A 15,984-nucleotide genomic window follows, 5' to 3' on the forward strand; every position below is an offset into this window, starting at 1 on the left:
TGTGAGAAACCTCCCTCATTGCGAGCCAGCTGTGTGTGCCACCCTGCTTGTTTATGTAAGCAACTGCTGTGACTGTATTCGTACTGGTAAATTCTTTAGACACCCCTGAGTCTGAATCAGTGCATAACTATTTGCCCTTAATTCCAATATATTTATAGGCAGAACATTCTCTTGGACAAGCCAAAGCCCTTACAAGTGTCTGTCCAGAACCACTGTCCCCAGCCTACAAGGCTGGCATCTGTAGTGACAATGATCCAGTCTTTTATGGACAATTGGCAACCCTTGTTCAAATTTGCCTCCTTCAGTCACCACTGAAGAGACCGCCGTGTCTGAGGTGATAATCTGAACATCTGCTTGTTTAATCGAGGGTACGATTGTACCCATCAATGAAGCAATTGGATTTGTAGAGGTAGAGTGTGGTGGATCCTAATTAGCAGTGTTGGCAAACTTCCGCATAAGTCCTGGTCCCCTGGTCAAAGGTATGGCAAATAGCCGGTACAGCCGATTTAGCACGTTCCTGGGGTCCTCCAATTGGCACTTTCAAGTAAAAGTAGGTGGTGGAGACTGGTACAACCACTCCCTGACGCGTTGTGCTGTGGCAAGCCCACAGCTTTATCAAAGCTTTGACCAGGGGACCAGGACTTATGCGGAAATTTGGCAACACTGCTAATTAGGACCCCCCAATCATATAAGGACATTGGACTTGGTAATTATTTTGCTTGGAATACACAGCAATTGAACACCATTATATGGGACTTTTTATTTTGATCCAAAAGCACTTATGGACTAGAGATTTATGGTGGATTGGATGACAATTTTATGAATTCAATGCATATGTATTTTAAATAATAAATACTAATGTGCTACATTTATTTACAGCGCTGTATCTTTGTTTTTCTATATGCTTTCTTAATTGAGGTCTGACAAACCTCGTTGTACAGCTGCTGTTATTTTATTAAATATATAACGGTTGTTAGCGCTCCTTCAGAATTTTTCTGTGGTTGGTGTAGGGTGTGGTGGAACCTGGCAAAAGGAACTGCTTCAAATTAACCTACCATTTTTCCCAATACCTACATGACTCTTAGAACCGAGACATATGACTTCTGAAAAATTATCCGTTTTCTGGATTGCAGATCCTGAATCTTTGCCTGAGAAAAAAATACCTTGTAACACCGGGTGTCGAAGAGTAAACCCATAAATAACATCCTCTGGGATGGAAATGAATTTGAGAAAATTGATGATCCAGCCGAATCTCTGGAGCATGTCTATAGTAACCTGAAGGTGTCGTTGTAATAGAGCTATCGAGGGAGGAGTACTGTAATTGGAATAATTACTCCTGAGCCTGAAAGCACAGAAATTGCCTGTAAAACAGCTGACTTTCTGCAAACATCCACCAGGAGAGGAGAGGAGAGGAAAAGAATATTTTTGGAACAGGACCATCCAGATCCAAAATGTATCCTCTGGTGATTAAAGAATCCAATCCTCCTGGAATCTGAGTAAGCGACATCCCACCAGGGGACGGGACCTAGTCCTGTGATAGTCATTTGGATTTTCCTGGTGGCTTAGCAGCAGGTTGACTGGTGCTAGGACCACCCCATCCCCTAAATGTCCACCTCTGGGCACCCCCATATGCACCACAGAAAACGTGAAATCTTTCCTTACCTTCATACCGAAACCTAGGAGTCTTTGTTTTACGTGTATTGACCGAAAATTACTTTTTCCTCCAGTAACCTGGGAAATAATCTTAGATAATTCTGGCCCAAACAAATAACCTTCTTCAAAAGGTAATGCCTTTAAGATATGTTTTGATTCAAAGTCTACCTTCCATGTTTTAAGCCACAGTGAATGCCTGGTGGAAACAGCAGGCTGTATCTGAACAGTGTCTAACAAAGCATCACCTACAGTATATAGGTAAGGACTTCCAAAATCTGATCAGCTAATGAGTTAGCTTCAGATTCCTCCCCATCACATCCAAAAAGAAAATCTATAAAACACCAGCACCAATCATAATGAACATCTCTGCACTGATAAAAACAACCTTACTTACATTTAATCTGCAGCTACTAGAGTATATTCAATGACAAACTCTGGTGCCATCTAGCGGTGAAACCAACACATGGCACCACAACAATAACGAAGATGGAAAGATTACCCATATATAATGCAAAAGGGGACATCAAAACTATAACATACAAAAAAAAAATTGGTGCTGGTGTTTTATAGATGTTTTTTGGATGTGTTGCATTTATTCCTTCCTTTTTTTTATGCACTTTATTAGAGTTTTTATAAGATTATGTTGTACTATATATTATTTTATGATATAGTTACTGCTGCTGCACAGTTTTATGCATAGTCTGGCACTTGCACTGTATATAGCTGTCTCAGCGTCCTATTATGTCGGCACATTTGCACATACAGTTTTTTTGTTTAACCCAGTTACCATGGTCCCGAGCTGTGTCTGATGACATCACTTCCGGTGCGAAGTAGACTTACTGCATTGGGCAGCAGACGGGGCCTGGTCTCATTGGGAGATGGGGTAAGTGACATGTTGTGCACGTCTATTTAACACTGTATTTTGCACATTCTTTGGTATTGATGTTGTCCTGAGGAAGGGAATCCGTTCCACGAAACGTTGACCTAATAAATGACCCTGGCACAGGGTTCACCGTTGGTTTCACAGACTCAAGAGTGCTGCCTCTTTGTTTTTCTGCATGTTGAGGGTGCCACCTGAGCAAGGTACTTACTGATTGGCATGGAGTGCCAGGGCTTGGTATTTGCTATTATATATATATATATATATATATATATATATATATATAAAAGCAGGGCTTGGTGTCTCTCTTCCGGTCTTTTGAAAGAAAAGTAGCCTTAAGCCAGTCACTGGGTCAACGTATCGAGGTTATTATAAACTCGTCATCAGGACATACAAAAAATGTGTCAAAGCCCTTACCTTATATACCCCATGTGTCACACCCGGTGTGTCTGTCAGCCCGCAGCTCTGGTTCCGGCTCCCGCTCATTCAGCGTACCAAGACAATGACGTCATGGGAGCCGTTGCATCACCTGGGCAACCAGACCCACACTACTAATAAACATCCTAAAACTTAACAATAAACAGTAAAAACATGGTTTAATCAAGTATAGTAACCGATATATCTCTAAAAAGTGCACATGAGAGCGCATCATGTGTAATCAATAAAGAATAAATATGCCCTATACTTAGCACATTGGTATTAGTGCACAAACAAGGGTCACAAGTAAATATGTGACTCTTAATCCAAATTGCACTCTCTGTTCAAATATCTCATACATAAGTGCACCCTGTTGGTAATTAAACTTTAAATAAAGAGCATGATATCATACTATATATAAGACTATATGACATCACCCCTTACACAGAATATCTGTAACATGTACATAATGTAATTGGAATGCATATTCAAACAGAGCCCTAAGGAGAGAAATAGTTAGAGAAAAGCTGCAAATGACAAATGGTCATTTAGCCCTTTAGGTTTGACAGTGTCTAATATATGTATCCATTTTGTTTCGAGTTGTAACAAAGCTCTATGCCTATTACCACCCCGTGGGTTCAAGGGAATGTGGTCTATGGCCATATGTCTGAGGTTGGCCATGCTATGTTCATTTCATAAAAGTGCCTGGCCACCAGTTGTTCGGATGGTTTACCACTAAGTGCCATCCTTATTGCAGATCTGTGTAATGCCATCCGCTCCTTAAAGGAGCGGATGGTTTTACCCACATAGCACAAGCCACACGGGCACTTGATAAGATATATAACAAAAGAGCTAGAGCAAGTTAGGGGGTACTTAATGGTATATCTCCGCCCTGTGTGGGGATGTGTAAAAAAATTTCCTGTGATCATGTGTCCACAGGTCACACACCCTGTGCATTTATAACAACCTCCACTTTTTCTACACATATTTATTGACCTAGCTGCTAATTCTGTAACATCTGATTTTACTAACCGATCTCTGAAGTTTTTGTTTCTCTTTAAGCAGGACCGGATTGTAAAGTTCTTTAGACCCTTAAGGTCTTTATTGTGTTGAATGATAGGCCAAAGTGAATGTATGGTATTATTAATGACACTATTGGCAGGAATCTGCGAGGCCAATTAATTTTATTATCAGTAATTTTTGTTGTATCATTACTTGTCTTTAAGAGGTCACCCCTTGATAGTTTGTCTACTCTATTTTTAGCCTGCTGTATACAATTAGATGAATAAATAGCCTCTAGTTCTAAATTAGCACACATGTTGTTAAGATCCACTTCAACCCTGTTAGAGTCACTGGTGATTCTTCTGACCCAAATTAATTGAGAAAACTGCAAGCTGTTTTTAGTGACTGTAGGGTGATAGCTCGATGCTAAGAGAAGCGTATTGTGATCTGTAGGTTTAGTAACGATACAGTCAGGTGCATAAATATTTGGACATTGACAGAATTTTCATATTTTGGCCTCTATTCACCACCACAATGGCTTTGCAATGAAACAAACAAGATGTGCTTTAACTGCAGACTTTCAGATTTAATTTGAGGGTAATTACATCCAAATCAGGTGAACGGTGTAGGAATTACAACGGTTTCTATATGTGCCTCCCACTTTTTAAGGGGCCAAAAGTAATGGGACTATCAACTCAAAAGCTATTTCATGGACAGCTGTGGGCTATTCCCTCGTTATTTCATTATCAATTAATCAGGCAAAAGGTCTGGAGTTGATTCTAGGTGTGACATTTGCATTTGGAATCAGTTGCTATCGACTCTCAATATGAGATCCAAAGAGCTGTCACTATCAGTGAAGCAAGCCATCATTAGGCTGAAAAATCAAAACAAACCCATCAGAGAGATAGCAAAAACATTAAGTGTGACCAAATCAACTGTTTGGAACACACCGGAGAGCTCAGCAACACCAAAAACCCGGAAGACTACGGAAAACAACTGTGGTGGATGACAGAAAAATGATTTCCCTGGTGAAGAAAAACCCCTTCACAACAGTTGGCCAAATCAAGAACACTCTCCAGGAGGTAGGTGTATATGTGTCAAAGTCAACAATCAAGAGAAGACTTCACAAGAGTGAATATAGAGGGTTCACCACAAGATGTAAACCATTGGTGAGTCACAAAAACAGGAAGACCAGATTAGTTTGCCAAACAACATCTAAAAAAGCCATTACAATTCTGGAACAACATCCTATGGACAGATGAGACAAAGATCAACTTGTACCAGAGTGATGGGAAGAGAAGAGTATGGAGAAGGAAAGGAACTGCTCATGATCCAAAACATACCACCTCATCAGTGAAGCATGGTGGTGGTAGTGTCATGGCGTGGGCATGTATGGCTGCCAATGGAACTGGTTTCCTTGTATTTATTGATGTGACTGCTGACAAAAGCAGCAGAATGAATTCTGAAGTGTTTCGGGCAATATTATATGCTCATATTCAGTCAAATTCTTCAGAACTCATTGGACGGCGCTTCACAGTGCAGATGGACAATGAACGAAAGCATACTGCAAAAGCAACCAAAGAGTTTTTTAAGGCTAAAAAGTGGAATGTTATGCAATGGCCTAGTCAATCCCCTGACCTGAATCCGATTGAGCATGCATTTCACTTGATGAAGACAAAACTGAAGGGAAAATGCCCGAAGAACAAGCAGGAACTGAAGACATTTGCAGTAGAGGCCTGGCAGAGCATCACCAGGGATGAAACCCAGCGTCTGGTGATGTCTATGCATTCCCGACTTCAGGCTGTAATTGCCTGCAAAGGATTTGCAACAAAGCATTAAAAAGTGAAAGTTAGATTTAGGATTCTTTAGTTTGTCCCATTACTTTTGGCCCCTTAAAAAGGGAGGCACATATAGAAACCGTTGTAATTCCTACACCGTTCACCTGATTTGGATGTAATTACCCTCAAATTAAATCTGAAAGTCTGCAGTTAAAGCACATCTTGTTTGTTTCATTTCAAAGTCATTGTGGTGGTGAATAGAGGCCAAAATATGAAAATTCTGTCAATGTCCCAATATTTATGCACCTGACTGTATATGTATTTATTTTGTTACTCTCCTTCTTGATTGTAACATCCAGGAAGGTTACCTGTTCCAGACTGATGCTGAATGTGAACTTAATAGGACAATCTTTATTGTTAATATTATCCATTAATGTAATAAATTTACTGTAACTGTCCTGCCAGAATAAAAGTATATCGTCAATGAAGCGACTATAAAAGAAAATTTTATCTCTGACATCCCTGTTAAAGAACAGTTCCTTCTCAATCGCGAACAATCCTTGTAGGTCTAGATTTCGACCGCGTTGTACGTGGGTATTCACTCCTAAAGGAGGTCTCTGGTAAGTATGTGCACCCTGCGGAGGTTGTTGGTTATCCTCCCCTGATGAGGAGTACGCTTCACTTGATGTTTGTAAATCACGTTTGGAATGCTGTTTGCGATGAGCAAAAAATTGTGGGTTGCCTCCAGGTGCATTAGAGCCTTCTAACCATCTGTAAACTCGCTGTTCAGTGTAATCCCGATTCACTTTGTCAAATTTCTGTTTTTTGAAGTTGACTAAGTATTTTTTTTATATGTGGCTAGTTGTTGTGTCAATTTGTCTGTCCACTGATTTAAGATATCTTTGGTTAAAGTGCTCAGATGAATTTGTTCAAACTCTTTGATTTTTTGTTTACATAATGCAAGTTCACGTGCTGCCTCTTCTATTACAAGTGTCATGAGGTCGAATGCACACTTGTTCAGCACGGCGACCCAGCGTCGGCAGAAATCGATGTTAAATCTGCCTATAGTGGGTACGTTTTTGACCCTGTATCCCCTAGGGATCTTTTTTTCTCTGTGATATTCAGACAGAGTAATACCATGGAGTAAGAAGTCTATCTCCTTTTTCCTCATCTTCAATAATGTATTGTATAAGTCCTCTGGAGATACCGCCCCATGGCATCCTCTAATCTCTCTTTGAACCATATCACCTCACTCTCTGAGAATGACAGAGTCTCACCTAATGGTAAGGTGATTCTGTTAAAGCCCCCTATATCGGTGTTGGCAATAGGTTGCGTCATGGTTTAAACCTAAAATACTGAGACACCAGGCAGAATATTAATTCACCAAACGGCGATCTTGTAGTGTCAATCACAATATTGGGGCCACTCTGATGTGCTGTAATTACACTGGCTAGGCGTAAACCAGCGCCACTGATGTGAACACAGTGCACATTATGTATATACAGGTAACTGATAACCACAACTGATATAGAGGAGCAGGTGAAGCTAAAGCTTCTGATACTGCTACAACAGTAAGAATAAGTAGCATTCATTAGGTTCCAAGGCTGTGATCGTCTGGATGTACATCACTGAGTCACTCAAATGCTGGCACTGCTTCAAATATACAGGCACAAATAGATGATACACTCAGCTTATATTCACATGAAGATCATAGTTCGTAAGGTACAGTCACTCCCATTTGTAGCGCATATGTTCGCCAGACTGTACACTATAATTGACAGACAAAGAAGGTATTCCACATGTCAATGACAACATATAAAACAGGTCATTAAGCCCCCCTGAATGGGTACAGCAAACGGATAGAATCAAATCCAAAATCAATAGTCATATCCTATAACTACAACCATGATTTTTAAAAGCCACAAATGACTGTGCTGTAATAGCACAGACTAGTTGTTATACGGTGGTAGCGTGGTTCCCCTGATGAGAGGCAGGTGTTTAAACAGCGCATGGTGCACAAACACAATTTAACACTGGCAATAAGCTGTGTTATAGTAGTAGAAATGCAGCGGAGGCAGGCACTCCTGATACAATAGTCATACTCACCGTGGTGCACACTTCAGAATGAAAAGAAAGGGCTTTGACACATTTTTTGTATGTCCTGATGACGAGTTTATAATAAACTTGAAACGTTGACCCAGTGACCGGCTTATGGCTACTTTTCTTTCAAAAGACCGGAGAGTGACACCGATCCCTGCTTCTGCTTATCCATTCTGAAGTGTGCACCACGGCGAGTATGACTATTGTATCAGGAGTGCCTGCCTCCGCTGCATTTTGTGCTATGTGGGTAAAACCATCCGCTGCTTTAAGGAGCGGATGGCATTACACAGATCTGCAATAAGGATGGCACTTAGTGGTAAACCATCCGAACAACCAGTGGCCAGGCACTTTTATGAAATAAACATAGCATGGCCAACCTCAGACATATGGCCATTGACCACATTCCCATGAACCCACGGGGTGGTAATAGGCATAGAGCTTTGTTACAACTCGAAACAAAATGGATACATATATTAGACACTGTCAAACCTAAAGGGCTAAATGACCATTTGTCATTTGCAGCTTTTCTCTAACTATTTATCTCCTTAGGGCTCTGTTTGAATATGCATTCCAATTACATTATGTACATGTTACAGATATTCTGTGTAAGGGGTGATGTCATATAGTCTTATACGGTAGCGTATAGTTGTGGTAGCGTGGTTCCCCTGATGAGAGGCCGGTGCACCTATGTATGAGATATTTGAACAGAGTGTGCAATTTGGATTAAGAGTAACTTATTTACTTGTACCCCTTGTTTGTGCACTAATACCAATGTGCTAAGTATAGGGCATATTTATTCTTTATTGATTACACATGATGCGCTCTCATGTGCACTTTTTAGCGATATATCGGTTACTATACTTGATTCAACCATGTTTTTACTGTTTATTGTTGTTAAGTTTTAGGATGTTTATTAGTAGTGTGGGTCTGGTTGCCCAGGTGATGCGACGGCTCCCATGACGTCATTGTCTTGCGACGCTGACTGAGCGGGAGCCGGAACCAGAGCTGCGGGCTGACAGACACACCGGGTGTGACACACGGGGTGTATAAGGTAAGGGCTTTGACACATTTTTTGTATGTCCTGATGACGAGTTTATAATAAACTCGAAACGTTGACCCAGTGACTGGCTTAAGGCTACTTTTCTTTCAAAAGACCGGAGAGTGACACCGTTGTCATTGATGACGTCAGCCGCCGTCGGCACCTCAGTGCAGCGGCGCTTCTAATCAGTCTTTCTTCTGATTGTGGTCACACCTGACGACGTCACCGATGTGCGCCTGCACGTGTCAGCGGTGTTTTGGAACCGGAACTAATCCCTCTCATAAAGCAGTCACATGTTGCTGCTTCTGTAACCTCACTGAAGGTTTGAAAAAGTGTTGTGCTAGCCGCCCCTGGAGGTGTGAGACCAGCCTGCTCTCTCGGACCGTGAGTACTTCCAAGCCCTGGCCAATCTGCTCAAAAACAGTGTGCCAGGCAGCAGTAATATGGCAACAAGATTTTTGCATTAAAGTTGTAAATCTTACTTTTTTGCCTGCAACCCCCTCAGCTGTGCGTCTGGATTGGGGAGAGACCCAGGGGCATGCTAGTTTGGTGGCTCTCTCAGGGGTCTTTAGAGTGGGACACAGGTTCACATAAAACCTTCTAATCTATATAACTCCCACTCTGTTAGTGTTTGTCACCTGTCTCCATAGACTAAAGACCCAAATTCAAACATAAAAGAAAAGAAATAAAACCTAACTAAAAGCTTCTCCAAAGGCACTAAAAATAAGACTGAACTTACGGTGGTTAGGGAGGGGTTATATAGGGAGTGGGAGCCGGTTTTCAATTAGTTAGTGTCCGACTCCACCCATCACTACACATAACCTATATGTAAGGCATCCCCCAGATGGATGATAAAGGAATTATGTTTATTACAAGATTTATGTCACATACAAATGAATACTCTTGTAAGGGGCAATTTTAAAACAAATTATAGATTGAGATCTTTGCATTTTCCCACTTTGTATTAGTAAACTTACCTTTAAAAGTAACTGGTATTTCATAATTCTTTGTACAGGTTTTATAAGCAAATCTGTTAGTTGAAGTCGATGGCCCAGACGCTGTTTCAAGTCCTAGTAGATGTGAAAACATACAAATAAATACATTTAAAAACCCAAAATCAATCATGCTTTAGAAGCCATGTAATCACTAACATTGTCATTACATTAGCTCTTTACCCAAGATTACAGAAAAAAAATAAAAATGTAAAACGGACCATTAGCACATTTTGGAGTATAGATCATAGCCCACCATATCAGTGTATAACACTGAGCTTGACATGAGAGCACAGCGTATTATTTGACTTTAAACTGTGCCTGGATGGCGAATGCTAGAATAAGCGGTAGCGTAGAGGCAGAAGCACGTCTGTTGCCTTAGAACCACCAGATTCAATTATGAGGATGCATATATGTTGTAGTTAAACTATAATATTCAAATACCTGAATCATATCTACCACAAGGTAGCAAAATTTACTGTGTAAGAAATAAAACCAAAACAAAAATCAAACACAGAATGCTCCCCCCACATTAATTTGCAATATTCCAAGCCAAGACTCACTGGGGCTCGAAATAACCACACAGGAGCTGGAGAAAGTATTTCTGGCCATACACCTGCACGATTTCGGACCAATTGCCCGATTTTCGACGAGTCCTTAGGATGGTTCCTGTGAAAATCATGTATGTTTGGAGTAAGATACGATAGATGCGCGCTCCCGCAGCTCCTAAAACGGATCGCATGATCAGATGTGCACCACATATATTCCATCCTATTGTGTGCAGATCGTACCATGTATTTTGTGTATGCGATGCATCGTGTGTCAATTCATGTCATTTCAATTACTTTTTCCCTGATGAGTGCATGAGGCACAGGATCGATCATACGACAGATCCTGTGCCAAGAAAAACAACAAATATGCTGGTGAATCTAATCTGATGCTGGTCGCGCAGGTGTATGGCCAGCTTTAGAGTTATAAAAGACACCTATACAGTTTGCAGCTGTAATATGAAATCTCCTACAGCTCCTGTACTTAGCCATCCTCTGTATCTGTATTATCAGCCAGATAATTATTTCTCTTCGGAGACTACATTTCCAAAGTACTGTCAATTACACAGATTATCCTTTGAGTTATGATTGGTTGTTTCAACCAGAAAGATGGGAGAATTGTTTTTTTAACCCTCACTTTTTCTCTTGGGCATTAAGGGATGCATTTGGTGATTGCTAGCTACACAGTTTGATAATTAACTTTTTTGCTGCTGAGCCTACTTTGGCACTTTTTGGGCTGGTACATTTCAGCATCAATAGCATTCATTATTTGAAAAGCATCCACACAATTTATAACTTATAATTTTGTTATAAAACAAAATAACTGGTTTTTTTTTTCCAGAAGACTTGGAATACCTGAAACCAGCATTTCTTGGTTTATTTTTTCTCAAATGTTAATCAAAGTTTACCCAGATCTGGACTCCCAGAGTGTGTAGGTACTAGATTGGAGGAAATCATACACATTAAGTTACCCCATCTGCATGATCTACTAATATTACTGCAGTGCACGTTGATTCTGCCTTTTAAATAGGCTCAATAGCTGCTAAATAGCATTTTTCTATACCTGATGCAGAATAGTATTTAGGAGCATTTTTTCCAGAAAATAAGTTATCCCAGCAAACTTGGGGTACTTGGAAATGGGGGTCAGCATAATTAAAGTTGAAAAAGTGAAGGTGAAAAAATCATGAAAAAATCCACCTGCCCCAAACACCTGCAATCAAAAAAACACTTGGGGCATACTTGGGGAACCCCCCCCGAGTCAAGTTCACTGGTTTTTAAGTTTGTACCCCAACATTTCCCCCCCCCCCCTTTTCAAAGTCAATTGTTGGGGTGTCCTTAAGTTTTTTTTTTTTTTTTTTTTTTTTTTACACAGATTACCTTTGGGGGACTGTCTGAAAGCTGCACAGGGGTCCCCGCAACTTTGCACCCCAAAACCCCAATTGCACTTTTTTCCGCCTGCCATTCATAGGCGATACTTTACGGCCTATTACATTGCATTGACTTTCTGCCTAGGCGGAAAGTCTTTCAAATTGAATATGGGGTAAAACCAAAACAGAAGGTAATGATGTCATAGGCGGAAACTTAACGCGGATCCGGAACGCTTCAAATTGAATACGGGTCATAGACAGAGAATATGCACCTGTCATTATATTATTCAAGCAAACTAAACTTGCATAAAATTTCAATTAAAAAAAAAAAAAAAAAAAACATTTGGTGGATTTTCTGTACTGTGTGAGGAGAAATTAACAAATAAACCTATTTTCTGATAATTGAAAGTCTTCTGAAAAAAACAAACAAAAAAAAACAAGTATACTGTATATTGTGCGAGTACTGTGCAAATAAATGGCTGATAGTGACCAACCCAAACTAGCAAAAATTGGCTCTGTACAGGAGCGAGAAAAGCCACAGCAGTGAAGGGGTTAAAGCTACAGTTATTATAACAAATATTTTATTTAAACAATCCTCCAAACCCTGCAGGGTTTTTCTGAGAACTTCTGAACAGTCTAGTGAGCAAATCATAGCAAAGTTTATTACTATGGAGTTTCAATGAAAATATTAAATTTTAATAATAATGTTCAGCTGGTAATACCAAACAACCTCTCCAATCTTAAAGCCGTGCTGATATATATCCCACACATTAAAATAATGCAACTCAAAGTTATTTACTTACCTCAAAATAGGTGTCAATGTATTCAGAAACAATATGCTCAGACTTTGGTTTGTTTTGGCAGTAAATTATGTACATGTGTAACCTTCTCTCCTGCAGAAAATTAAACGAATTAGCTCTTAGCAAAATAATACTGGAGTAAAATAAAACTGTAAACTTATGAAATGAGGTAATGTTTTGCCATGAACCCAACATGTATGTGAAAATGTCTAATTTTCAAAAGTTTATGTTTAAATAAATGTAAAAATGCATGACATTCAGAAGTGCTGCAGTAACGGCCCTAAGGAACGCATAGGGAGTATAGCTGCTTCTGAGATTTTGATAGAACCCTACCTCTCCAGCTTCCAATCAGCAGAACTACAAGCTGAAAGCAAAATTGGTCTGGTGAGTAGGAAATAGGAGACGGAAGAGAGGGTGAAGGGAGGAAGAGAGGGTGAAGGGACAAGAGAGGATGAAGGAAAAGAGGATGAAGGGAGGAAAAGAGGATGAAGGGATGAAAAGAGGATGAAGGGAGGAAAAGAGGATGAAGGGAGGAAAAGAGGATGAAGGAAAAGAGGATGAAGGGAGGAAAAGAGGATGAAGGGAAAGCAGAGGGTGAAAGGAAAGGAGAGAGAGAGAGTGAAGACTAGGGGAAGTAACACAACACAAAGTAGACCAGAACAGCAGAACACGGTCTGTTTTAATAATAACTTCAACAAATGTGTTGGAACTGGTAGCTTAGAAGCGGTTTATCTATGGCATGCAATAAAAAAGGACAAACTGACTTGGGGGGATGGTCTCCCTGACCTCCATTCTCTTCCACTAACACAGATGTACCAGCACTCTCTTGGGAAATAATTCAACTATTCAGAAATATTCATCATAAATGAGGGGTGGTGGGGTATTGCGTTGGGATTAATGATACATTGTTCATTTAACCATGGGACTCGGTAAGAAAAAAACAACAACAATGGTCTGGTGGGGGGTAGGGGTTGGAAATAATAAATTTACCTCCAGTCTCTTTACACAAGCACAGTTATACCAACATCACATAGGAAATAATTGATCTATTCAGCTATACTTATCTGACCACTGAAACTTAGTTTATGGGTGGAGGATAATAGAGTTGTATTTCTGCTTATTGAGCTAATATTATATTTTAAGAACAGTAAAGAGATGTAAGAGCTCAATTCCAGACACAAAAATGGAAAAGAAAAAAAGAAAATGGGTAAACGGTCATGACCACATCAGACCAAACAGGAAGAAACTAGTGTGTGGGGATGCAGAGTAGACCAAATCTACACATCAGAAGGCAACCCGGCACTTGGTCACATGTCCTAGTCTTTTACCACTGTGTACATTAAAATCCTTTCCAAAAACACTAACGAATCAACAGGAAAAGCATCAATTTCCATGTCTCAAATAAACTCTGGTTATATACCTGCTTTTGTAATGAGACCTCCACTTCCAGGCACTGGAGGAAGTAGAGGGGGAAGCCAGTGCCTGGAAGTGGACCCCCTAGTTGGGATTCTACCTGACAACACTCTCCAGGATTCCCATAGTGGGGAGCGACACTGGTGACATCACTGTTGGTGCATCAGAGGCAGGCCCTCTCAGCTGCTTCAACTCTCCTAAAGGTGGCCGTGTGATGCACTTCTCCTGTTGATCTGGGACCTGCCCCTTCTTTTGCCAAGAGTGGAGCCCACTCCAGGAATCACTTACTGGTAATCCAAGACACCCAAACTGTGAATTACAAATATCTGGCACAAGGACAATTATCATAGGTTTTTATGGCTCTGGAATATTTTCACAAGTGCATAGCAAACCCACATTAACTACCATGTGGGATTACGGATTTTAAAAGGAGAAGCTGCTAAGAGACTTAAAAGATAAGAAAGGGGCCATTTCCCTACCCATCTCCAACAAAGACATTCTGATTAACTCACATAACATCTGAGTTAATTGAATATTACCCATTAAGCAGTACTACAAATATTGTCATTTATTCATGTTTTTATTACAAGTAAATGCATCTTTTTTATATCTTGTATTGAATTCCTTACATACACATAGTTTACACCAGATCTCACCATACCATTTACCACCAAGCTAGAGAATAAAATAAATTTTACTTAACTTCACTTAGCTCTCCCCAGGTAAGAGAGCTGGATACGAACTCAACCCATCAGGTCTTGAGCAATACTTTGTAAAATCTTGGCTATATTTATTGTATAAAGGTTATGGGGGGTTTTAGGTAACTGAATAATCAAATACATTGTGAATGTTTTGCCAATTCATTCGGGATATTCCTGGACCAGGCCAGACATATACGAAACACTCAAAAGTAGACAGCAGTGAACTTTTCAAAATGAACAGAGCAAAAGAAGAATTAATCAAATTCCATAATCCATTTCATCAGGAGTTATCTTGTATTGAAATGCCTCTTTGCTGCGACCAGTTCCTAAAAACCCTAAGCATAAGCTCTAAAGTAAAGTTAAACAGCAAAAATGACAAGAGATAATCCTTTCTCATGGCTCTCGACAGGAATAGAAAGGACTTAAAATAATATAATCTCAGCTGAAATCCCACCCAGAACTGCATACATCAGGGTCATGAAGCCATATTATAAAAGCCTCAGTGACGTCAAGGCTGAGTAACATACTAGAAGAGTTGGGCTGCAGTTTTGGCAGCACCAATTACCGCAATAGGCAAACATATACCCTTGACTGAATGCATACCTCTAACAAATTGAAGTTCTCAGAGTAAAACTAGAGAAGAATCTGCAGTCTATATGCCATGATCTTTGCCAGCAACATTAAGGAGGCCTACAGAGCACAAAGAAGATCGCAGAGACAGGTCTTGAAGTTTAGGGATAAGTGTAGTAACGGTCTAGTTTAATCGAAAAAATAGCAAGGTATCCTATTCCTGGAAGGCTACCAATAATGTGGGTACTTTATCAAGTTTTAAAAGCTTATATTATTCAAGAGCAAAGCCATCAGGCCCAGGGGACTTATAAGAATCTCAATATTCCTTGAGCAATATCAGTCTCCAGAAGCCACCATCATTGTAAAATCTTGCACTTGCCTCTGAGTATACATTAATTAGCTAATGCCTCCAGACAATTCAGCATGGATACCATAGTTACTAAAACATAGAATTATACGGTATAGTGCAAGTTTATTTTTATAATGTGGATGTGAATAGCACAAATCACAGATAAACCTAATGCAAATTACTTGTACTGAGTACTTACATGCTTCACAAATAAAGTAGCTAGCCTTTCTGGCTCTTCCAAACATTTCTCCAATTCACCCAGGAAGAACCTGACGGCAAGTAGATTGCGTTATTGATGTTACATTAAAATCAAATTTTGACCAGCTTTAATGCACACCATTTCTCCTCCACAAATGAAGTTAGATTTTATTGCAA

At 40.0% G+C, this 15,984-nt stretch overlaps 1 protein-coding gene across 6 annotated transcripts in view; it reads right to left on the reverse strand.

Annotated features, from left to right (window-relative positions):
- TRIO (trio Rho guanine nucleotide exchange factor) overlaps nucleotides 1-15,984 on the reverse strand; it is a 496,865-nt gene that overhangs the window by 97,510 nt on the left and 383,371 nt on the right. For all 6 annotated transcript variants that reach the window (XR_015869672.1, XR_015869673.1, XM_088445727.1 and 3 more), the window contains exons 41-43: nucleotides 15,809-15,878; nucleotides 12,580-12,669; nucleotides 9,847-9,939 (exon numbers count right to left, since the gene is read on the reverse strand). Coding sequence is in view for 4 of the 6 variants with exons in the window: in XM_088445727.1 (XP_088301853.1) it covers nucleotides 9,847-9,939; nucleotides 12,580-12,669; nucleotides 15,809-15,878 (253 nt within the window). In the remaining 2 variants the exon portion in view is untranslated. The remainder of the gene's footprint in view (nucleotides 1-9,846; nucleotides 9,940-12,579; nucleotides 12,670-15,808; nucleotides 15,879-15,984) is intronic.

This window comes from Taudactylus pleione, unplaced genomic scaffold (genome assembly GCF_031769625.1).
Source record: "Taudactylus pleione unplaced genomic scaffold, aTauple2 ptg000386l, whole genome shotgun sequence".
Taxonomy (NCBI): Eukaryota; Metazoa; Chordata; class Amphibia; order Anura; family Myobatrachidae; genus Taudactylus; species Taudactylus pleione.